At 44.8% G+C, this 24873-nt stretch overlaps 1 protein-coding gene across 4 annotated transcripts in view; it reads right to left on the bottom strand.

Moving 5' to 3' along the window:
* POU6F2 (POU class 6 homeobox 2) overlaps positions 1-24873 on the bottom strand; it is an 867009-nt gene that overhangs the window by 117999 nt on the left and 724137 nt on the right. For all 4 annotated transcript variants that reach the window (XM_069613281.1, XM_069613283.1, XM_069613284.1 and 1 more), the window contains one exon: positions 4379-4585. In XM_069613281.1, coding sequence (XP_069469382.1) covers positions 4379-4585 — 207 coding nt within the window. The remainder of the gene's footprint in view (positions 1-4378; positions 4586-24873) is intronic.

The following is a 24873-nucleotide window of genomic DNA, read 5'->3' as shown; positions in this document are numbered from 1 at the left end:
TGTCTCCAGCGAAGGCCTTCTGGGGAAGGAGAATAAAGTCTACAATATCATCTCAAAGCTCCTGGATAGTTCCACAAATGGACAAAACTGCAGTCCTCTACCCTCTGGATCCATGGCAAAAAGCGGGAAAGCATGAGACGAGATGAAAGAGGTGAACATTGAGGCCAGAGATACTGTGCTCGCCCAAACTGAAGACATGGGCCATCAGTTAAGAATGACATTTGAAACAAATCCGTGGAAAGTGACAGATACAAGGAATCCATTGTGGCGGCAAGTAATTAGAAGACATTGCATCACAAGAAACTCAAGATAGTTTTGCAAGTTGCACACCAGCATGAGACCAGACGGATCAACCAGAGACAGAGGAAGTCACAGATGCTTGGATATTTTAAAGAACCGATTATATGATAAAAATAATGTAAGTGATAAACTCTGAGACAGCATGCTTTAGTGTCTGGTAACAGGATTCATCGCTAATAGTACCGCGGGACAATCACTGTTGAGTGGAGGGTCCACGGGTCATGAATGTAACCAATAGGGCAGAGGTGGGCCGAGCACATGTGGTGTAGCACAGTGGAGGAACCCTTGAAATAAAGGTCCGTGGAAGAGCTAGGGCAAGGCAGAGGGGAGGGCTGGCCAGGGTTTAAAGAGGTGATCCGGGGAGACGAGGCAGATTAAGGAGGCGGGCGAGTTGGTGAGAGTAAGACCATTGTAATAGGGTAGGGAACAGGAAGAAAGGTGTCTCTGGAGTCGGGCAGAGAATGGTGTGGACTGTAATGCACACACAGGCAGTGCACAGAGACAGGTGAGAAACATAGAGAGGATGACACTTCATGCATTACCAGACAGTGAAACTCGAAGTTTGACCAATCAAGAGGCAGATTGTGCTTTCCCACGATAATAATGATCTTGAACACATAAAATCGATTTTGGACACACACATCCTTCTGCTGTCAAACTAAATTATTTCAGTTAGAGGAAGCGTTGCATAAGCATCACATTATGCAGAATAATTATGCCTATCTGAACGATATGCTTATTCAGTTGCAATGTGAAGTACTGGGTGCGCATCTACCACTTAGACTCCTCCAAAGTCTGCACATAACAGACTCCTACAACAGACGCGTCTCTACTGATACACGCGTGTGTCTTAGGTCTCATGGTATTCGAAACCCAGAATGTGCTGCTGTTCAGACGAAACCAGAGTGTCCGTGTTCACCTAGAACCTCTTTTCGTCATTTATTTGACATAAGAATTATGGCTTCTAAGCGGGGGAAGCGTAAGAACATTAGGCTTTTAAAAACTCACAATCTCTGCTCTTTTGACTATAAATGGTCAAAGAAGCGTATTCTATAACATCATAGAAGCTCCATCTTGTCTCTTCTTGTAAAATCGATGCGAGACACTTCTGGGCCCAAGTCAATACCATCTCAGGACAGAAATCGAAGACTGATTGCGATATCATTCTGCAGGCGACTTGGGTTGACTTTTCTGCTATGCCCTTTATCTTCTCTAAGATGAATGACCCTACTCTGGGCCTGGCTATACCTATACCAAGTCCATTCTTCTGGAACACGAGCGATATTGAATGGGCTATAACCAGGTTAAAGCCCTCAAGTGCTCCGGGCCCAGACGGGTTACCTCCTTTCTTGCTTTAAAAGGCATTCTTGAAACCTTTTTTTGGTGAGATCCGCAACACTCACATGGCTGCTGCGTCTTGGTCTCAATCTCTCATCATTCCATTCTTCAAAAAGGGAGACGGGAAGGATCCCTAAAACTATAGGCCCACAGCGCTGATTGACGCAGTGAGCAAGGTCTCTTCAATTTTATTTCTTAGAGACTTGAATCAACATCTACAACAACATGATGTTTTATCACCATTTCAAATGGGCATTAGGCGGGGTATGGAGACCGCCCTTAACGTCACGATCTTGGCCCATCTACTATATGGTGAAAAACATGCTCAGGTGGGTCACATTTACATGGCATCCCTGGACATTTCGTTCGCCTTCAACTGCGTAATACGAGCGAGGTTGTGGGCAAAGCTCATTGCTTTGGGTGTTCTCCTCTATTTGGTTCAACTGATTGCGCTCCTTCACCAGAATTCTATGATGATGGTGCGATTAAATCAATTGGGGGAAGTCTCTCGCAATAATCCCAGTGCACCTAGGTGTTAGGCTGGGCTGTGTCCTGGCTCCTACTCTTCTCAATGCATACCATAGAGATCTAGAGGAGCTGTGGGCTGCAAACAACTTGTTCCATACGCTGGCAGTCATTTGCGGATGATATCATTTTGTTCGATAGAACTCCTATGGGCCTTCAGAAAAAGCTAAACCTTTTTCACTCCTATGCTGAGGCTAAAAACCTTTACGGCAAATATAGAAAAATCCAAGGTTGTTATCTTCTCTCGGGGAATAAAGGTAAGGATTATAATCTTTCTAATATTGTCTCCATATAGTCTTGGAAGTCAGACCTGAAAGACAAGAACATTCCTCTTTTGTCCCAAATGAAGAGAATCTATTCAAAACTATGTAACTTCTCACTTATTCCAGCACGAAAATACCATCTAGCTAAAACAGAACTGATTCATTAACATGGTCTGGATTTGATTTTGCTAGATATGGGTTCGTTTTTGGATTCTCTCTAGGGTCAAATTTGGAAACAAGTTTTGGGTCTGACAGCTTCTATTCCCAACTCAATTATGTGACATGCGTTGGATTTGGTCACACTCCAGGCTCGCTATCAATGGAAACTTTTGTCCAACTACTAGGAAGCGTTGTCTCCGTCCTCCAACTCTCTCTACATCGAATTCCACAGGATTATATCAATGTCGTCTGTAAAGTTTGTCAAAATATTTGACATACGCATGCTTAACTTGCTGGGTCGTATTGGTTCTAGCGCTGAGGAATTGAGTCTTAGACCAGAGACGGTCAAGGCTAAGCTCTTCTGGGCTGACCAGAGGATTACACTCAAGGAATTACCTTATTTTGCTTTGTTTTCTGAATACGCCTCTTTTCCCCATTAGCAGGACCATCTTTCTGCTTACTTGAAGCATTGCCCTTGTTATAAATTGAGATCAACTTATTTGAGCTTTAAGCTAAATCAATTTCATACGAAGGAAAGGAAAAAAGGGTGGTTCCACTCTGTGGTGACGCCATTCTCTCCGAGATGCCGCTACTGCAATAACAAAGATGGACTGCAAAACCCGTAAACATTGGGTGATGGACTGCCAGTCCATGGCTTCTATTCGGCCGAAGTCCTTCGACAAATATTATGTGAGTTTTCACTCAGACTTTTCAAAAAAATCTGCTGTGGGCAAGATTGATATGGGGGGAAAACATTTCTTTGGTTATTGCTTTGGGGCGTTTTTTGAATGATAACATTTTCTTAATTGATTGTTAAACTGGATCTATGTTTTATGTTGATGAAATGATCTGCAAAATAAATATATATATTGTATTTACATTTGTTTAAGGTTTTCTGGAAACCATATCACAATTAAAGAAACGTGTTCACAAGGTGATAGTGATGGCTGTGAAGATGGCAGTCAGTGCAAATACAGCGACCAAGATGCCACCAGCCACCTTCTCTGAGGGTACATTATTTACAATTCCTCAATCAAAAATGGGCAAGCAACAAATGCTTAGATCATTGAATGCGTTCTCAAAATCATTCCTATCATTCCCACTTTTTTTAATGAAAGCCCACTTTTTTTTAATGACAGGGCGCTTCACCTCAGAGTGGTTATTAAGAACCGAAGACTTTTGTTCATATCCCTCTCATCAGGCATTTAAATAAAGAGCCACTCTTATGTTTTGTCTTCACAAACATTTAAACAGGAACAATAAAATGCAAATATGTTTCAAATTACATATTTAGTATCTCTGACAATCCTGTAGGTAATTTGAATATATTATGTAATGTTAAAAGCTGCCCACTGTGTCCATGTTATGGGTTCCATGTGTTAATTCCGCCGCAAAAATATCGCAATGCAAAAATATTGCCATATTTTTGCGGCAAAATTCACACATGGACCCTGCGGGCGACACCCCCGCAACCCCCACTCCCACATAATATCCCCAACAAAAATATTGCCTATGCCGAACCAAATGCCCATATCTACGGCGATATCTTAGTTGGGGATGTTATGTAGTGATACCATGTTATGAAGGACGCGTTCAGCAAGTCCTGTGCTACTAGCCAGCAGCATTCTGAATGCTAAGAATTGTAGCCTCATTCTTATAACTTGAAAATAAAAACTACAAACCGTACGTCTATGATGCGGTCCCCTAAAAGAACCGGATTGGCTGAGGGTCCCCCCGATGACATGGGGCCAGCCGGGCGACATGAACAGGCAAGGAATGCACCAGTATATTACCTGCTGGCCAGGCTTGAGTGGGGAGAGTGTTATTCCCTGTGTGTTGATCACGGGCAGGATCTGGTTCCCTATCACCGTGGCGATGATCTGACCCTGGGCGTTGGTCAGTAGCTGCGGGGTGATTGGTTGCATCTGTAGACCCTGGGCACCTCCACCTCCTTGTCCGGGCGACACGGGATTCGGCATCAGCGGGATTGTGCCAATGATCTACATGGAAAAATACCATAACATCTTCTTTACAATGCCTTTCTCAAAGACAGGCACAGCATCACACATGTGGTCAGACACACTCAACAGGTTTAGAATTTAAATTTGGAAAAAAAGACATATGTGCTCATTAACAGAGACGCAGTTTTCACACCTGAGTGTCAATAATTTGATTATTCTCATTATCATCATACATTTATTCGGATAAAATCCATAAAACATCACATCAAAAGGTAAAATACAGTTAAAACAGCAATTACAAAAACAAAGTAAACGTAATAAAGTAAGCGAAGGTACAAGAAAAAAGCAGTGGCGGGTCTAGCACTTCAAAAGTTTAGCACAGCGGCACTGACAAAGCTAACAAGATGCAACTTGCATACTGCACAGCAGCAAGACCCGCACATCCAGAGTTGTGCTCCTAACTCCCTGAAAGCACATTATTCCTATTGTTATTGGTCAGCGATTGTGTCGCTTGCCAGCATGCAACAGACATGCTCAACACACCATCATTCCCCATTCTTGTCCCTTGCTAGGACAGTGGAACATGCTTTCACCCTCGCAACGCCCATATAGCGCCGCCCCACCCGCACTCCCTATATCAGTGCAAAGGCCCTTATTGTCTACTGTGTTACTAAGATCCGGTCAAATGGAACATACACACAATCTCGGCTGCTGATCGAAAGATGTGTGTGACTCGGTGTGTGGAGGAAATGTGTGGGACAGAGGAAAAGTGACCCTTGGATTGAGCGAGCAAGAACTGCTTCAGCAAAGGACCCAGTCTGGGCCTTGAGGTGTCAGGAATGGACATTATTTTGATGACCTTGTGCACTTCCAATCCCCCCACTAACACACAAACTGCTGAGGTGGTTCTCTCAGTAATAGAAATGTTTGTATCCATATTTAAAAAGTGTTTCTAAGGTTTCAGCAGTGTATTTATAGGACAGCGGTGCTGAAGTAGGCAGTTTGCCAGCACTTCAGAAATTGCTTGTGTAAAGTACTTTCGGATGAATACGTGTTTCTCTTCCTTTCACCAATAACTTGATTCAGCGCTGGAACCAGTCCCAGGAAGATGCATCTTGCCCCGCACCGGGGTGGTGAAAATAACAGACTTCGTTGATAAAGCAATGGATAGCGAGACATCAAGCTGGATTGTGTTGAATTGTGATTGCAGCTTTTGGGAAAAACACACACTTTTCTCAGGCAGGGTTGCTTCCATATGAAGCACCGTTTAAGACATTGCAAGGTGTAGTCTAGTGGCAAAGTTTCTCTCCGCTGAACTTAGACATTTGGATTTGTTGTCAAAATGTTGGCGCTCAACCTTAAATCGTGGGATCATAGGCCAATGATGTGACCTCCCTGTGCACCCAACCGGAAATAGGTGCACTCTAAAAGGTTGAACGCCAGATATAATAATAATTCACATTTATATAGCGCTACGAACCCTCAGCGATCTGAGCACTGTTTATTATGACACACGGTGTGTGGGGTTCATTTATTGACCTCGAAAGGCTAGGTTTGGCCCTGCCGGGATTTAAGCCTGTATCAGCAGGCTGTGCACGGATGTCAAAGCGAGCGCGCTACTCACTGTGCTATATGACCAGAAATATACAGCGCGCTGCCCAGTGGCGTCCCTAAAGCACGTTCCTAGCCTCCTGCTTTATTTATCCCAGAGGTGGACCACACACACACACACACACCTTGACATTCAGCACTTTGCGTTCGAGAGATACTTGCTATAAAGTGCTGAGCTAATAAAAGAAGAACAAAGTAGAAACTCAACTACCAAGAACATCATCTGTTCAAAACAACAGAGTCCATATTCAAGTCACAATTTGTATAGACTCCGTTTTGTGGTTGATTCTCGCGATGCGGCGTGTCCCTATGCGTGATGCAGTGTCACTATGCGTGATGTGATGTCCCAATGCTTCTGAGTGTTGCCGAATGTGTAAGGGAATGCTGACATTAGCCGCTGCATCTTCATGGACCCCAAGCAAAGATACACACCTGTTTGCTAAAAATGTGAGAGCCGCTCTACTGAGAATGAACATGGCCAAATAACCTGTTTTATGCGATGACGACAACTTGGGGGCGTCTACAATCACATTTTAACTAACCATACATTACCAGAACAGCAAGATCCATTTCCATATCAATATCGTCTCTTTGCAGACCTAGTATATGATATGATATATGATAGGTTATTTATAACGCGCTTAATAGCCAGAGGTTTCTAAGCACAGACATGGGGATCGAACTGGTGTTGCTCTGTGTCGTCTTGCTTCCAAGGCGAGCACGTTGCCGCTGAACTATCCTCCCGTGAGGATTCCTAATGACCGTGAATTGAAAATATTGACTCAAAATCTGTGAAAATATTTTTTGTTTTACAAGGGGGAATTTGAGACTCCTTCGCCCAGGTGATAAATCCAAGGGCCAGGTTTGAGACAGCCCCAACTGAATGGCCAGTAACCTCTAGAGGTTGCCAAAGGTTTTGTTAAATGGCTCTTGCCCATTCCACCCCTTGACATAAGTGGTGAGAACAGTGATGAAAGTAATACTGCCCGGGGAAGAGAGCCATGTGCTCTTGAAAGCTAATAGACAAAAATATGGAAGGAGAGCAATACAGGTAATATTGCTGCAAGATCATCTGCTGCTTGTTGCCTTATTTTCAAAGAACAATAACCTGTACTGTTTGGCTACCACAATATTTCTACTTCTCTTTGACTGTAATCACCACATTAAGGAATAAAACAAAGGAAAATGGTTAGCTTCAATTACACGTGAAAAGGATGAAAGATAGGGACAACTACCATTGGCAGGCTAAGCCTAAGTTTAAAGAAAGAAGGCATACAAGCATAGAGTGGGGCTAAAATACAAAGAACTGTCCGTGTTTGGATTTGATGGCAGAAGCAAGACTTCTTGATGTTGCAATGCACCAGTACCCCAAGAAAGCACCCCAAACTCCAGCGCACAAAGAAAACCAGGTGCCATGCAAAGGGTAGGGGCATGGAGTGGGGGTGAGCGGGCGGCAGTGTTGGGTTACTAGAGGGTCTGAGACAAGAACAGACATAAAGGACAAAAGCCTGCTGCAAAGAGAGGCTAGAACAATATAGTATAGAAGTTATGAACGGTGAACCAACCGCAATCATCCCCCTCAATCCTACAGATCACATGCCCCAGAATTCAAACAAGCTGGACCAAGGATGAATGCTTAGAGGTGTCTGGTATAGGCAATATAGTTGTTAACAAAATTATAGGAAATGACACTGTTTAATGCTTCAAGGCGAGGGCTTCGACCTACTTTATAATATCCTGTGGCAGGATAAAAAGAATGAACTGGGATAGAAATGACAGGTGGATGACATCATTTATTGGTACGGTTAAAGTCCTTGTACTTCTTGGTGGGATTGGTATACTATTCTTTAGCAGTCCTCTTTCAGTGACTGTATGCTTCTCAAGGCCTGGCGTTCTCCCACAATGTGCTCCTTTGCATGGCCAAACTTTGCCATCTCAGCCTATACCAGGGATAAAGTATCCATGCTCAGGGATGTGAAAGCCAATGAAAAAAGAAAGGACCACTGAACTTTCACGGATGCAATCAGAACACGGAGCAAAGGGGATTCTGTGCTTCTCGGTTACTCCCCTCATTCTCCATGTTAAGGTGCAAGGCTTGAGACCAGGCTCGACAAAAGCACCCACACATAGTTCAAAGTCGTGGATCATCTCTAAAAGTCAAAAAAACACCAAACCTTGTCTATTGAGATATGAACCTCAGCTTGGAAGTCTTGCAATAAAGTTGGCAGTGAGGATAGTTCATTGGCAAAACGCCTGTCTTGGAAAGAAGACTACACTGAGCAGCAAAGGTTTGACACCCAGTCCCATTCCCGAGCTTACCGGCTGGAGTCCGGCATAAAGCAAAGTATAAGAAAACAATTTAATTTGATTTTGTATAAATAATTTGTGAACTAAAGAATCCTGTCAAAGCTAGCTTAGCAGAGTAGTATGCTTGCAAGGCTTGGACAAAATGGGCCCTGCCAAAGGTCACATCTTCAGCTCTTACAAGACGAAGAAAGATGGTGAAAGTCCTTCATGGTACTCGTAGAGAAATGCAAGCATTACATTGGATCCCCAGGGAAGACTATTTGCTAAGGAATTAGTACCGAACAAGGTTCTCAGAAGAAAAAGAAAAGTAGGGTAGGGGGTGAAAAAAAAGGGAAAAGGTGTTTGTACTAGGGGGAAAGATGAATATTCCTTACAGAGCTTCTTCTTTTCTTCAAAAAGTGTGGCAGCAGGAATCTGCACCCCAACATGTTACATTGTTGTTAATAATCTTGAAACTTAACATGGTTAAAGCTTTACGAGAGATGCTACCCAAGAGCAGACATGTTGGTCAAACAGATACATCCTACCAAAGGCTCTCTAGAGAGTAAACATTACCTCCCCATTCATGTTAGTAGTGTCCGTGAGTCAGCAAGGTAGCTTAACCCCTCAAGTGCTAAGGGCGAGATTGCTCGTCCTAGGTGCACCAGATCTCCCATTAGGTCCATTTTTCTTAGCAGGTGTGAAGTGCTTACTGTTAAGATGCTTGATCAGCCTATGTGTCACGGGATTGAATCAAGCAGGGGCAGCTCAGACTTTCATCCTTCTGCGGTCAAACAAATGAGTGCTATTTAGTTGGATGATAGTTACAGCACAACATAACACCACGATGGAGGTCATCTTGCACCAGGTGCAGGGGACTACCATTGTTAACACTCAAGTGCTAATGGGGCCCCTGTAAGCAATTTTAAACACTTGCAAGTTTGAGTGTAAAAGTAAACAGTCAAACCAGCCCGAAATAGCTGTTAAGCTTTCCTTTTTGTGATCCATGTCTAAAAAGTAAATACCACCTGCAAATGATGCTTTGCAGAGGATATTTACTATTGGATTCTTGTGGAATCCGCCTGCTTTCAGCAGGTGCTAATGGGAGGTCGATACCATAGAAATCCATGTGTATTGCACTTGCATGAAAATCACATGCAGGCGTAAAATGAAGCGCACTTACAAGACGTCGGAGGAAAGCAGGGTGGAGAGCCACACGGATGTATCTGTTTTGGCAATGGCACAATTGTTCGTGGCCAAATTGACCGTGGTCAATTTGGTCGCAAAGCCGATTTTGCTGTGGCCAAAACCACCCCAATCAAACCCCCACACCCACTCCTACTTACCTTTTCGCCGTCCGTGCATGTTCTTACCCTGCGACGTCTTATCTGTCCTTCCTACGCTGGACGGATCCGACGCCATAGGGTCCACTTTTCTTTTTTTAATTTTTATTTTTGATTCCCTGTCTCCAGACCTCCGAGCGGGGGACACACCTGCTACCCCCAAAGGCAACCACTACCAAACATTGGGAGCAGGGGACACCCGCGCAACCCCCGCTCCCCATGTTTGGTAGTGATTACCCAAATTGGTAGTTTCCAAACGACCAAATGGTACTGGCCGAATTCAGTCAATTGATCCATACAGTCAATTAGAAATGGCCAATTTGGGTAATACCGATCCACACTTTGCGGTGTGCCCCTCCTCTGTCTTTTAAGCATTTGAAACTGTGCTGAGGTGAAAATGAAGGCGTAAAAGCATGACATCTTGTTTTTAGGCCTTCATTTTCCGCACTGCCCATTATAATATGACCCCCAACATGCTTTTCTCTTTAGGAAAGCACACTAACATCTTTGGCTTTCCGCAGTGTAGCACTTTTTGAGCACCTTACTGAACACAGATGAGATGGCAGCGCATGGTCCTGCATTCTCTCAAGAATGAGACCCCACATCATGCCCAGAGAAGCCACCACAGACCAGCCAGTGCTTTTTTAATCATTCTCAGAATTGGACGGTGTAAAAAAAAAAGGAAGTGTGGTGGCCAGTCTCCTGAGGGACAGCATTGCAGTGGCTTCAGGTAGTGCACACAGGGTCATGCTGACAGCACAGCTCCAGGCAAGATGCCCTCATTAGCTGTGTGCGCCCAAACCACCTTTACAATGGTGCAGGTCCCAGCCCATGAGAACGTTACAGTCTTCAACTGTACCCCTCATGGAGTAGAAGAACCTCGAGGGCCTCTGGGGTTCCACTTGAGGACCTGAGGATGGGCTCTGCATGTGCATGAGGTGACATACAACAGGGGTGTTGCTTGGTCTGGAAAAGATCCAGGGCTATGCTAATGTCGGGACTGCCGGGACACAGGGCTAGCTAGCCTTTTGGTTGTAGCCCCTGAGCTTCTATCAGAGGCTGCAACCAAAAACCCAGGGCTGGAGCCGCCCCAAGGCACACAGGCAGAGGACTTGGCATGCACATGTGCATGCGTTGTAACCACAAGCATGTGCACAGGCAATGTGGAGTTTATCGCCCGCTTGGGGCGTGGCCTCATGCAAATTAGATACGGTTCCATTCAGAATGTGGGCCTTCAGTCTTAGGGGGCAGGAACTGGAAAACACACAAGGGGACTCGTGACCTGGCTGCAATACCAGCATGTCATGTACCCGAGAGGTGGGTTTTAGGTAAAAAGGGCCTTGACGTTTAAGGTATACGTCAGGGGTATAGCATATAGTGTACATGGTGAATTGCCATCGCAGCTGAAGTCGCTGCTCCCGCCCTCCTTCTGTTGCAGAGTCTGTGTTTAAAGGAGATGTGGGTGGAATAATTTATACCCCCGGTAACAACTCCACAAGAAGCACACTTAGTACCGCTGCCAATATTGTCTTTTTCCCAAAATGTGTTACAGTGCATTTAAAAAATATACGGAATCAAAGTAAAAGGAAATATACTCATTTAATTGTTCAGAGCTTATTTAACTACAATACACACATGCTTCCTTCGTTAGCAATATTGCTCATAAATAATATACAGTGTTAATTACAGGAATTCAATGCAAATTGAATTAGAACTTATGATCAAAGTGCATTTTATTTGTGCATTGCCAACAATTAGCAGACACAAGACAAAGGGAGGCAAAGTGAAATTAAGGAAGGATTTAATTAGACAGGAGATGATCGATTGAAACTAAGATTGAGGAAATCTGCAAAAAGCATGCAAAAAGTGTGCACCCATCACACTAGGGGGTGTAACGACATTTGGACGGCACTGTCAATAAGAGGCTCATTCTTCAGTAACTGTATCTGGTGATGATTTTGTTTTAGAGAAATGGTGAGAATGTTGTGTTGTGTTTGTCTACATGCTCCATTTTTTCTTTCAGACGGTGGTTATCTGTTTTCATGAGTGGTGGAGAGCTTTGCTGCCGTTTTCCCGAGATGCCATGTGGGCCCAGCATGCCTCTTTCAGAGGCTTTTATATTGAAAGAGTTGATGTGGAATTGCTCATTCCATTTGCGCTGTTGGACCAGTTTGCTTGAGGGTGTGGTCTCTACGCTTGGCCATGTTTTCTGTCATTTGTGTATCTTCAGCATATGTGTATTTTCTCACAATCCTTTGCACGAAATCTCCAGGAGAGGGCGTTTGGTTAGGAGCTACTTTGTTAGGTTTTGTCCAGTAGCAGGCATGCACTGCCTTCAATTGGGTTAACTTGGGTCTCTTGTTCTCATAGTTGCACTTGTGACAAAATTAAAAAAAACGAGGATGACTTAAGTCAAGGCATAGAGTTCCAAGATGGTATTGTTCCTGTAGATGACCGAATTTGTCAGGTAGTCTGGGTGCAACAGTGCTCCACCACAAGAACGTTTCTGCTTTGCACTTCCGGTCACACAGTGCAATTTTGCTTCGGTACTCCCTTGTTGCATGTCTCTCAGGGCTGTGGATTTCAAGTCCCAGTGTACAATGCTTGCTCGTTCAATGTCTCCTGGGGCCCTTGCCTTCATTTGTTCAGTGCCTTTTGTCACCCTGAACTGCCCGTCCAGTGTTCCAGATGGTTGTAAGCACTCACTTGTTCAATGACTCTTGAGTGTCTGGAATTCCGATCCCCGTGTTAGAAGGGGCTCAGACGTCACATGCCCAATGTATCTTAGACATTGGACTTCAGGTTGCTGTCTTCCAATGCTAGTTTAGTTGTCCCTTTCACAATGTTCTCTGGGAGTTTAGAATTCTGGTTTCCATGTATAACTTGCAATCACTTTCTAAAATGTGTCAGAGTACTGTTACTTTCAATTTGGGTAAACAGTAGTTTGCCTTATGCTCACTCTCTCAAGGGGCTCCCAGAAGATGGACTCCAAGTTCCAGCATGCCACGTTTCTTCTCAGATTTACATTGTCAATGTGCTCTGGGAACTCTGCCTTGCAGTGCCAGCATGTAAGAATTCTCCTTTTATACACTCTGTCAATAGGCTCCCCGAACCTTGCATCCCATTTCCAGCATGCCGTTTTTCTCCTCTTATTTACTTTCTCTCCTTGCTCTAATGTCACGGTTTTATAACATGGCACACGCCCGCCAGGGACTCCTTTTCCTGATAATGAATGGGGCATACAATAAAAACGCTTTTTATCTTTAATAAACCACAGGTTCTTTTATTTGAGTAGGCCCCCCAACCCATATCGCACCCAACCTTCACAAACACCCCGTGTCACAATGGACTAGGAACCAGGCCGGTGTGTATCAATAAGATATTTATTAATTTATGGTTTAAATGAAAAAGAAAAATCAAACAATTTTACATCAGCCACCAATGTTGTGGCAACACAAATGCAATGATTCCTACAGAACAATGGGTTCAGAAATCCTAACACAATTCACACAGATCTTTAATGGCAAAACAGGAAAAAGAACAGTTTTAAAGCAAGTGATAGCACCAAGGTTAAGCACTTCCCCCTGCAACACTCACCCCCAAACATCAGCTACTTAATTCCTTTGAACGAAAGGCAGTGACAAGGAGTAAGGATAGAAAGAGAAAATCAGATTTGAAATACAGCCCACCACCCCAAGATGGGAAGCTATAAGAAAAGAAAGTGAAAACCCGTTTTGGGAGCAAAACGGCAGAATCGGATGTGGATTATTGCTCGCACGGTTATTCGCAACTGCGGTGGGACAGAATAAAAGGAAATTTGTGTTGCTACACTTGAGGAGATAGGGAAGCTAAGAGACTACTAATCAACACACAGAACAACATGGAAATGAGGTAGGAAAATCGATTTTTGGGAGAAAGCAATGCAAAAGAAAAATACAAACGGCAAATGGAAATTCATTTTACACAGGATTTACAATGACAGACAGCTAAGAAAGAGATTTAGATGTCAAAATCGGAAATCGGTTTTCACGGGCAAGGACAGAGGCACATAAAAGATAGGATTCTAGGCAAAAAGGGATTGCTCTCAATGGGACTATGATTTGGGGTTTTCAATGGGACGGATGCAAATTAGGAGTTTGTGGGGTAATGCACACAATACATGGGCCAATTCGGTTTTCAGTTACACAGAGACTAATTCTGTTGAGGCTATACTTTAATGACTATAGTTATTACAGCAAGATATTAGGCACAAGTGGGTTAATTTCGAATTGTTACCAACTGGTATCGTGAATTTCAATGGGGACTTAATTGACTTACTTTAAAATAATGCAAAGGATTTATACAGACAACTGAGAGATTTATCAAAAGTATACGCTAACATACACAGGCTACTACAGATTCTTCTATGGAAAGGTAAATGAATTATACTGGCAATTTTTTAAAATTTCAATGGGATTTTCATTGGAAGGGCTTAGGCAATTTAGGGCTAGGGTTATTTGCTACATACAAAGTAAGCCTTAGTTTGGGATTCTGGAAAGTCAGTTGGATCTCAGGACCCTCTGGACAGCCAGGCAAGGGGTCTGGTCTCTGCACTCTCCTGGTCGGGATTCTGGACAGCCAGGCTGGATTTTAGGATACTCTGGACAGCTAGGCAAGGGGTCTGGTCTCTGCACTTTCCAAGATGGTAAGTTTCAGCTTTCCCTCTGTCCTCTTTCTCCTGTCTCCCCGGATTCTTGTGTGTCCTGTGTGTGTGTGTGTGTGTGTGTGTGTGTGTGTAGTACAGTCCCCCCTTATATAGCCTAAATGACATCATTCACTTTACAGTCTAGGGGGAATATTCTATAATTACCCCTATCGTCTGATAGTACAATATACCATTCCTCTCCCCACTCCCTGGCATCATTGGTTCAAGGGGATGGAGCACCATCTGTCTGTTTGGCATTAATTACAGATCTTTGTTTATCAGGTCCACTTTTTAGCAAAACTGAGTTATGTATCATAACTTCAACCTTATACTAGCCATCGCCATAAGAAATAGATATGTGGTTTTAGTGGGTCATCGGGAATTAGGCAAGCCAATTGCCAACTCTGTGCGAGGTAGTATCGCCCTTTGACACATTTATGTCCTTTCATGAAAGGCATAACAGTTATAACTCTGCAAATGATTAAACATGGTCATACTCTAATTTCCCATCTTCCCACCAATGTTCATATTTGTCTCATTTTTAAATCATCCAGAACCGAGTCCTTACTGGCCATTTCAGTCCAAAAAGTCCTAGAAACGTGCACTTAGTCTCTTAACACAACCTCTTGGAAATTGCATGGAAAAATAGTATGAAACGAAATTATTTGTTATTCTGAGTGCTGGGTAAAATGCCTAAAATTAATAATTCCTTTAATGTCAGGAGGATCTGTCACATATGGGAGGGTGGTGCTTCATCCCTCACAGCCAACCGTCTCCCCTGGCTCAGCTTGCAACAAAAGACTTTTATTACACCCTTTGAAGTTTGTCAGTTTGTCCTTGGTAGTGGCTGCTGGAGGAACTCACACTTCTTGGTCAAGCTCTAGCCACAGTTGCCTCATTTGTCCTCCCTGCTAGTATTGCCTTCCAGTCTGACAGAGCAGAGAATAATAACATGTCATTGCAGAATGGTTAACTTGTAGGTGTGACTTGCAGTGGGAGGCAAGTGATTCAATTGAGAAGTTTCCTGCCTGAGCCAAAAAAAAACTGGTTTTACTGGTATTCTGAAACTCTTCTAAGGTGATTAAAGTCTTGTGGGGACAAACATAATGTACCTTGTTTAGCTAACACCCCACCCACAACATATATCATTGACATTTTTGTGCGAGCAAGGCTATCCTTTTCACAGTGGCTTTTAAATGTAATTTTTCTTATTTTCTTTCACATGTGTGCAAGCCGTATTTCATCTAATGTTTGAAATGCGGTTCTGTAGGTCAAGGGATTTTTTTTTATTTGTCCTTTTGAGTGGGTTTGCATTTACTGTTGGTCCATAGACATGGAGGGGTAGGCCCCCTGCACAGGGTCCTTTGATTTTACACAGAATAAAAAGAAAAACCCAAGCCGTTTTTCATTTGCAATGTTTAGAGTGCTGCTGTGTTGGGTTGCAATGTTGAAATCCTTGCCCCTCATGTGAATTAACAGTAAGACAATGCCGTTTTTTTGATGTAGTGCATAACTTTTTGGCATTCAGATGGAATAAAGCAAACGCAGAGCCGTTCTTCAATGCAGTGCATAACTTCTTGGTATTCAGATATAAAAGGAGCAAAAGCAGGGCTGTTTTTCAATGCAGTGTTCAAATGCTTGCCACACATGTGCCAGGGAAAGCAAATCACAGCTGTTTTTTGTGGCAATGTTTAATGCAGCTTTTCAGGTGACAGGGATTTCTGTTTCATGGCCTTAAGTGCACCCCACACTAAGAACCTTGACTCCAAGTTTCAGCCTGCCATGTCCCTACCTATGTTCCCTCTATTAATGGGATCATGTAACCTTGACTCAGAGTCCCTGCATACAAAATGTTTCCTTGTGTTTATTTTCTCAATGCGCTTCAAGAATTCTAATGCCAAGTTCCAGTATAGAGTGTTTCCTCTTATGTTCACTTTCTCAATGTGCTTTAGGAACTAGGAATACAAGTTCTAGAATGCAACATTCTCCTTATGTTAACTTTATAAATGCCCTCTCGCAACTCTGACCTCAAGTTCCATCATGCAATGCTTCTCCTTATGCTCATTTTATCAACACTCTTAAGGAACTATGATTGCGAGTTCCAGCATGTAGCATTTCTCCTAATGTTCACTTTCTCAATGGTTTTATCTATCAGGGTGTGTCTCTGGAAGCTTCAGTCCTCCTCTCCAGCTTCTGGTTATCTCTCCTCACTTTTCCATCCTGTGACTCCGCTTGGCCCAGCTTCTGGCATGGCTTTGTCCCCCTGCTCTCTGTTCTTCGGGTCGTCCCAGACTCTTGGTTTTGGTCTTGTCTTGTCATTGCTGCTGCCGAGAGTCTCTCTGTTTGACATTCACCAACTCTCTGTACCTCAGCCTGTCCTCCTTGATTCTCAGCACCTGACTCCTTACACGTGCACCACATTGTGTACTTCAGACTCTGGCCCCACTCACCAATAATGACTAATTCCATTCTGCCCTGTGCTGTCAGCATTTACTTTTTGACACAGCGCTGCAGCCATGTCACCTTACCATGGGCAGGGAAGAAAGACTTTGTATTACATGCTGTGATTGCTGTTACAGTAGGTACATCATCACAGGCTGTTAAAAATATGGTCTCACTGATTGTTTGTGAATTGATGAGATAATACAATATCCATTTACACTTGGTCACCTTCTTAGTCTTGTGTGAGAATCCTCCTGAAGCATGAAAATATGGTGAATGCTATCCCTTTATGATTCGTGTGGTTCTCAAGAACATCTACTATAACTGACATTATACATATTCTTCCCAGTTTCTAGAACAATGTTTTCAAGTCATATTTCAGTTTCGTATGATTTCAAGAATCTGTCTGTGGCAGCTGAGCCTGACTCAGTGACTCTTCTGGCATGCCTGTCAATATGGTAATGCTTCAGCCATTTTTTCCTCTCCACCGCCACCTGACTTTGCTCTTCCTGATGTCTCAGAATGGGGCTCACAAATGGAATAGGTGTTTTGCTTTTTTGGGTACTGTTCCATATATTCTCCTCTACCTTGTTCTTGTTTAAGCCTTGCCAATATGCTCCAGATTTATTCTCCACCCAGACAATTGCTCCCCATGGAAGTTCGGAATATGATAATCCATCAATTTCGACAAGCTTGGGGCGGGTGGGGTTATGAGGTCACTCCTTTTGGAATCAGAAAATTCTTCCAAGGCACTCTAGGCCCAGGGAGTTTTGCCAAACATCAGGAATTAGCACTTAAAAACCTAAAGACCACGTTTCTTTCCCCACAGACTATTTCCGCTTACTAAGACTTTCATTATCTAGTGGCTTTCATTTACATGCTTTTGCATTGCCTTCTCGCAGATGCAAGCATGCCTGTTGGCAGTGCCTTAAGTGGGCCGGGGCTAGATGGGGCAGAGCCCCAGGAGGCTCCAAAAATTACCAGCGCTGACTAAAGTGCCCTGGAAACCCCAGCCAACTAGAAGGCAAGGATTTTTCCTAAATCTTGAAGCTCTTGTGTATAAGCAAGGGCTTCAACATAGCTCTCAACCATTTGTGTTGCAAAGGCGGGTGAAATCACCCGATTTTGTTTTTGGCGGGTGAGACGCCCATTGAAATGAATGGGAGTGCTGGAGGCTTGGCGGGTTAGTCAGCCTTTTACAAGGCGGGTGACACCCACCAAAAGCTTGTGAGTTGAGAGCTATGGCTTCAAGCTTTAGAAAAAAAAACATCTCCTGCCTTTTTAATGTGTCACCAACCCTGGCCAGACAAGCCTTTCATTTGAAATGCAGACTGGTGCCTGGCAGGGGGTCGGTGTCGCAATTAAGCAGCAACACTTAACTGATTTCAATGCTGCCTGTAGGCCACAGTTCTTTGCAAAATCGTGCCTGGGCTCTTACAAGGGTGTGGCCTAACAGGCAGCATTCAGGTGAGGCAAGTGTTGCCTCCTAATTGAAGCACCAACCCCATGCCAGGCCAAGCCCCTGCTCGATTTTACAGGCCATTTGAAGCACTGCCCATTGCATGGGCGTAATTATAGGGAGGGACAGGAGGTTTTGTCCCCCCCAACTTCTGTGGAATGTCTTTTTGTCCCCCCCATCTTTTGTAGGGAGGGCAGGGGGGCCACAATCATAAATTATGTAATTGGACAGCGCGAGCCCAGCTGGGGTGCCCAGCAAGGCTTGCGCTGTCTCATTACATAATGCTTAGATGCCTGGCAGCCGCGCTGCAACACATCCAGGGCTGGGATGCCCTGCGTGACTCAGTCCCTCACCCTGGATGGCCTGACTCAAAGTCAGCAGCCAGGGTGCTGAACTAGGTGTTGCAGGAGTGTGAGGTGGTGGGGGCACAGAGGGAGGGGGAGTGAGCAACGAAATGCAATGTGAGGAATTCCACATGGTCTCATTGGCGCCCACCCCTGCCCCAATCTACTTTTTTTTTGGTAACATTAGTGGAAGATGGCATTTTAACACACAACAACAAAAATAAAACTGCAGGATCATTCCAGATGGAGGAAACTCATCTATTAGAGCTCTGTCCAAGCCCTCTGAGGGGAAATACATGCACACTTCCTAATTATTATATAGATTGCGCCAACAGAAGTGACTTCACAGAAAAGGACATTGCAAGGCGCATCATCAGTCTATGATACTTGGAGGCACCATGGAAGTAGCTTTAGAATAAGTTGCCATAAATTAGCCAAGTGACAAAAACTTTGTGGTGCAAAATACCTAAATTGCACTATTGTTGTATGTGGAACAACTCTATAATCATTAGGCTTTTCCATTATAATACCATGATACATTAACATAAGCTTTGAAGTGAATCAGAGTCACTTGCAGAGCTGCAGGTAAGGCACAATGGGCCTCATTACGAGTCCGGCGGTAACCATGCCTGAAATTCCGGCAGGTTACCGCCGGACTCGTATTACCATTCTGCCTCCGTGATTCCCGGAATAACTGGGGCATTAAAACCCCGGTGACCCAGGAATTCCAGAGGCGGAATTTGGTAAATCCCCATTCCCATTGAGTCCCATGGGACTCAATGGGAATAGGGAAGTGGAAACACCGGCTCCATCTCGTGATGGTGCCGGGGTTTCCACGTCCGCCTGCAGGCGAGTGGTGTTAAACCCGCCAGGTCAGACCTGGCGGGAATGACACCTCCGCCTGCAGTACTCAAGATCACCCAGTATGGAAACAACGGTGGCAGCAGATTTACCGCACCGTTATTTCCATATCGGGTGACTCATGATGAGGCCCAATGTGATTAAATGATTTTCTCAGGATCACACACTTGCTTAAATGGTGAAACTGGGATGTGGACAATTTAAGCGACCGCGCACATCTTTCCAGGTTTAGTTGATATAAATATTTATTAAGGTTTTGCTTTACATTTCATGTGTTTTAATTATTTATAGAAATGCCTTGGAAGCAAACCACATTGCATAATAAACTAGCCTTTCATTGTAACCTAACCATGCACTATATACATTGTCATAGAAATATGTTGATCAATGGGAGTATGGCTTTAGTTGTATTCTCCCCATTCTGCATGCAAAGTCAAAATAGCATCATGTAGATTAAAATGGGCAAAACAAATCCCCCTTGGGTTTTAAAGCCATAGCCATTATTTCATAAAGCAGGCAACATTATGCACCCTTCTCACTTCTGATCACTCCTTCCCATTCACATTTCCAAAGGGACAAAAGTCCCTGATAATAGTACCCCTCTCCCTCCCATCAGTACCTAATGGCTCACATTGTAATGCTCTGTTGATACAGAGCAACGTGAGGACCCTCTGCTGCCCGGAGCTCCTTGGGACATTGTCCTGGCAGCGAGACACCTCCACCATTCGGAACGGGTAAGGTGTCATGCTGCCAGGACAATGAGCGTGCTGAGCAGGAACTGCTCTGCACACATTGTCCTGCCAGCAGGACACCTTTGCTGTGGGGCACCCTCTTTGAGGTGCCTTCCGGGAGGTGTGTCCCAATGACAAATGTTCCCGTCTGGCTCTTAACAGAGCCATGAGGGCAGCTCTCCCGCTCGGTAGTCCACTACTTCGAGCCATTTGAACACAGGAAAACATACCTTAATTTCAATCTGTCAGAATCTTGTAGAAAAAATCTATCAGCACGTACACATATAAGGTGCTGTGCAGAACCCAAGTTTGGAGATATATGGCATTTAGAAATTGATACCAAGTATACTTGGTTACCCACTGCACTGCATTAACGGATGGCTTCTGCCTTTGAATGAATGGAAAAATCAAGGGAATTTGCAGACATTCCAGTGAATCTGATCCTTTCGGCCATGGCTTTATAGCTAGGTCAAGTCAACTTATCCCAAAATTTCAGCGGTCAGGTGGTGATAAAGTCTGGTCTGCTCAACTGACGTTGCGCCACTGTTTCCATGTGTTATTGTATATGTACATATAAATGTTGTGTTGACACAGTGTATGTCAATGGAGGAGCTGGGTGCATTTGTGTGTTAGTGAGAGTGTATGCATGCATATGTGTGTTGACTTTTGTGTCTGAATGAATGATAAATAATGCATTGTTTGTATGTTCTATTGGAATTAAGTTTGTGAATGTTATGTTGTGTCACTGGGTGCATGGCAGGCTGGCTGAAGATGTGTGGGGGCCCAATTGAATTTTAAAGATACACCACCAGTCTTATTTTGAAAGTTATAACAGAGTGTTGGCAATGAACTCTTGTGTTGTAGTAGTCTAGTATTATCCCTCAGTGATTTAGGTTGTTTGACTGAGGTACAAAATCACAGCGGAATTGACCGTAGTCATTTTCGCTGCAAATACGTTTTACCTCGATACAAAAACCAAACCCATGTCCCCCCAAACTGCCAGTACACCCATAAACCTCCCCTACTTACCTTTTCTCCATCCGCCGCCTCTCCTGTACCCTGCAGCGTCAGATCCATCCATCTAACGTGGGTTGGATCTGACGCTGCAGGGTCCCTTTTTCTTTTTTTTTGTTGGGTCCTGCCACCAATGCTGAGGAAGCAGGGGACACCCCCGCAACTGCCAAAGCCAAAAATACCAAACATGGGGAGCGGGGGACACCCCCGCAACCCCAGCTCTTCATGTTCGGTATCTTCGGCTTCAAACTAATGGTGTTGACCGAATTCAGTTAAATCTACCATTCAACCAATTTTTTTTAACAATCTGGCCGAAACGATCCCTAAGAGCCACCATCCACCCTCCCACCACCACACCACTATCCCCCCCAACATTTTCAGCAAAGTTACTCCACTGGCCCATTGGCCTTAAGCACTAACTGCACCACTGAAGTTGTATGACTGGATGCCGCCGAGTCATCGTACAAGACGCACGTGAGAGCGTCTCGCCCGTTGGGTTGCGTCCGTACGTCAATTCGCCGATGCCGTTATTCAGCCTGACATCATTTTACGCAGCTTATGTTACACGCCTGAATATTCCTGAAGCATGCCGGAGACGTACATTTGCTAGGAATGAGCAATGGCTTAGAAGCAATAACTAATTCACCCCCATGCAAAGGCTAAGACCCCCCTTGACAGGCAGGGTTGAAACCACAAGAGATTTATGAGCGGCCTCCCGTGAACGAGAGCTGCCTGCCTTCCAAAGGCGTTCTGCGGAGTAGTTGCGCGCCCGCGGGATGATTTAGCAAAGGACTGAGCCCTTCATGTCTCACTGCAACTTCCTTTGATACAAAAAGCGTACAGGCGTTTTAAAAACTTTCACATTGAAAATGTTAATTTTGGCCATTAGGAAAACAGGACGTACCTCGCTAAAAGAAACATGGAATATAAAATACACTTTTCAAAGTAGTAACCGGGGATACTATCTGAACCACGACTGTGTTGGCAGAGTGCTCCGGACATGAGAAAATAGTTGCACAATGTGTCTGTCTGGTGTGTTGGATCGAGTAACATGCAAGCATACTTTTAATTCCAGTTATCAGTCATTAGAAACTGTATTCACAGCAAAGGCGTCCTCGGTCGCAGTGCAGGTGGCCTGGCACTGCTCTCTGGATAGAAAGCGCGCTGCTGCAGAGGGAGTCTCGCCAGCTAACCCGGGGCTGGGCTGCAGGGACACCTGCTGCGCTAGGCCTCAAAACCCAACCCCCCACCCCCGACTCCTCCCGGTGCCCTAAAATCTGGACTGGGCGACGTTTCTGAGAAGTTACATGAAAGGGAGACTTGTGCACCCTCTTTATAACACATGTGACATTTTACAGACTACTTGAAAATAAGTGTGCGTTAACCGGAGGGGCCAGGGCGGCAGCTCCACCCACTGAGCTCCCCGCTGGTGCCCAGCGCGATCCCAGCCTCCCGCTGACACTCTATTATCCGCACCCCTCACTCCCCTGGCATCAAAAGCTACCTCCAACACTAGATGAATGTATCTGTTGGTGAAATATCACAACCCTTCAGTCAGGGTGTTTTGCTATCTCCGATGACATAACCGATGACCAAATGCACTTTTAACGTTGAGGTTCATGACTGACTCTAACCACTCCGTCCTAAGAACTGTAATATTATCTGCTAGTAGCTGCTATTATTACTCAACTGAATACCACTCAATGTATTGACCTTGGGATGAGGAAGGGCTGAGTCGGTACTTCTGGGGATTCGAACTTGCAAAGTGCACCCGTGTCCAACGTCAGAGGCACGTGCTTTACACTTAAGCTATCTACTCTTGGCAAACGTGTTTCTAATGTGGCAAGATTCCTGTGTCATGGGCTAGGAAAGCGCTAAATATATTCAGGCATGCCAGCATGCGCCTCTACATGTTATCACTGGGTTTCTTCCCGAAAACACAAGCGGCCATCAATAACAGTGGAAAGTCCCAGGCTACCAGAGATGGAAGTGTCATATAAATCATTGGTACAGCAACAGCGTCCCTGACTCTTTGGCCTGAGCCACATATAGAATCGGCTCAGGCCGGACATTCAAGCACTGCCAGATTCCCAAAGGCACAGCTAGGCAGACACACACACACACACAGCGTCCCTGACTCTTTGGCCTGAGCCACATACAGAATCGGCTCAGGCCGGACATTCAAGCACTGCCAGATTCCCAAAGGCACAGCTAGGCAGACACACACACACACACAGCGTCCCTGACTCTTTGGCCTGAGCCACATATAGAATCGGCTCAGGCCGGACATTCAAGCACTGCCAGATTCCCAAAGGCACAGCTAGGCAGACACACACACACAGCGTCCCTGACTCTTTGGCCTGAGCCACATATAGAATCGGCTCAGGCTGGACATTCAAGCACTGCCAGATTCCCAAAGGCACAGCTAGGCAGACACACACACACACACAGCGTCCCTGACTCTTTGGCCTGAGCCACATATAGAATCGGCTCAGGCCGGACATTCAAGCATTGCCAGATTCCCAAAGGCACAGCTAGGCAGACACACACACACACACAGCGTCCCTGACTCTTTGGCCTGTGCCACATATAGAATCGGCTCAGGCCAGACATTCAAGCACTGCCAGATTCCCAAAGGCACAGCTAGGCAGACACACACACACACAGCGTCCCTGACTCTTTGGCCTGAACCACATATAGAATCGGCTCAGGCCAGACATTCAAGCACTGCCAGATTCCCAAAGGCACAGCTAGGCAGACACACACACACACACAGCGTCCCTGACTCTTTGGCCTGAGCCACATATAGAATCGGCTCAGGCCAGACATTCAAGCACTGCCAGATTCCCAAAGGCACAGCTAGGCAGACACACACACACACACAGCGTCCCTGACTCTTTGGCCTGAGCCACATATAGAATCGGCTCAGGCCGGACATTCAAGCACTGCCAGATTCCCAAAGGCACAGCTAGGCAGACACACACACACACACAGCGTCCCTGACTCTTTGGCTTGAGCCACATATAGAATCGGCTCAGGCCGGACATTCAAGCATTGCCAGTTTCCCCAAGGCACAGCTAGGCAGACACACACACAGCGTGCCTGGCTCTGCAGGTCGCTAAGGTGCCCAGGTTGCAAACACATTTCTTTTATCAGTGGCAGAGCCTTTCACATGCATGATGGACATTTCCAACTCAAAGATCTCCCAAAGCACCATTTACCTGGCCAATCCGTGATAGTTAAAGTGAGCAACACAAAGCGCCCATTTAAAGATGTGTTTATATCCATGATGTCTACTATCTTGACATGCAAAAAAATGAAGTTGCCTGAAGTCACTAATCAAATGTTTTCAACATCATGAATTACAACGAACTGGAGGTTTGTGACAAAGAATCTGCAGATCTGTCTCCGTTGATTACAAAAATTCTTTTATTACATGTCTTAAATCACTGCATGTACCGCGGAGTTAACTAGATTTTTCAGGTTGCCATTATCTTGCACTCAGGATGTGGTCTCATGCAGAAGGGATGTGACCTAGCAGTTCGGGCTGGA

This window comes from Ambystoma mexicanum, chromosome 5p (assembly GCF_040938575.1).
Source record: "Ambystoma mexicanum isolate Mex_15411 chromosome 5p, UKY_AmexF1_1, whole genome shotgun sequence".
Classification (NCBI taxonomy): domain Eukaryota; kingdom Metazoa; phylum Chordata; class Amphibia; order Caudata; family Ambystomatidae; genus Ambystoma; species Ambystoma mexicanum.
The sequence above is the reverse complement of the archived record's forward strand: the minus strand, read 5'-3'. Positions and strand labels throughout refer to the sequence as shown.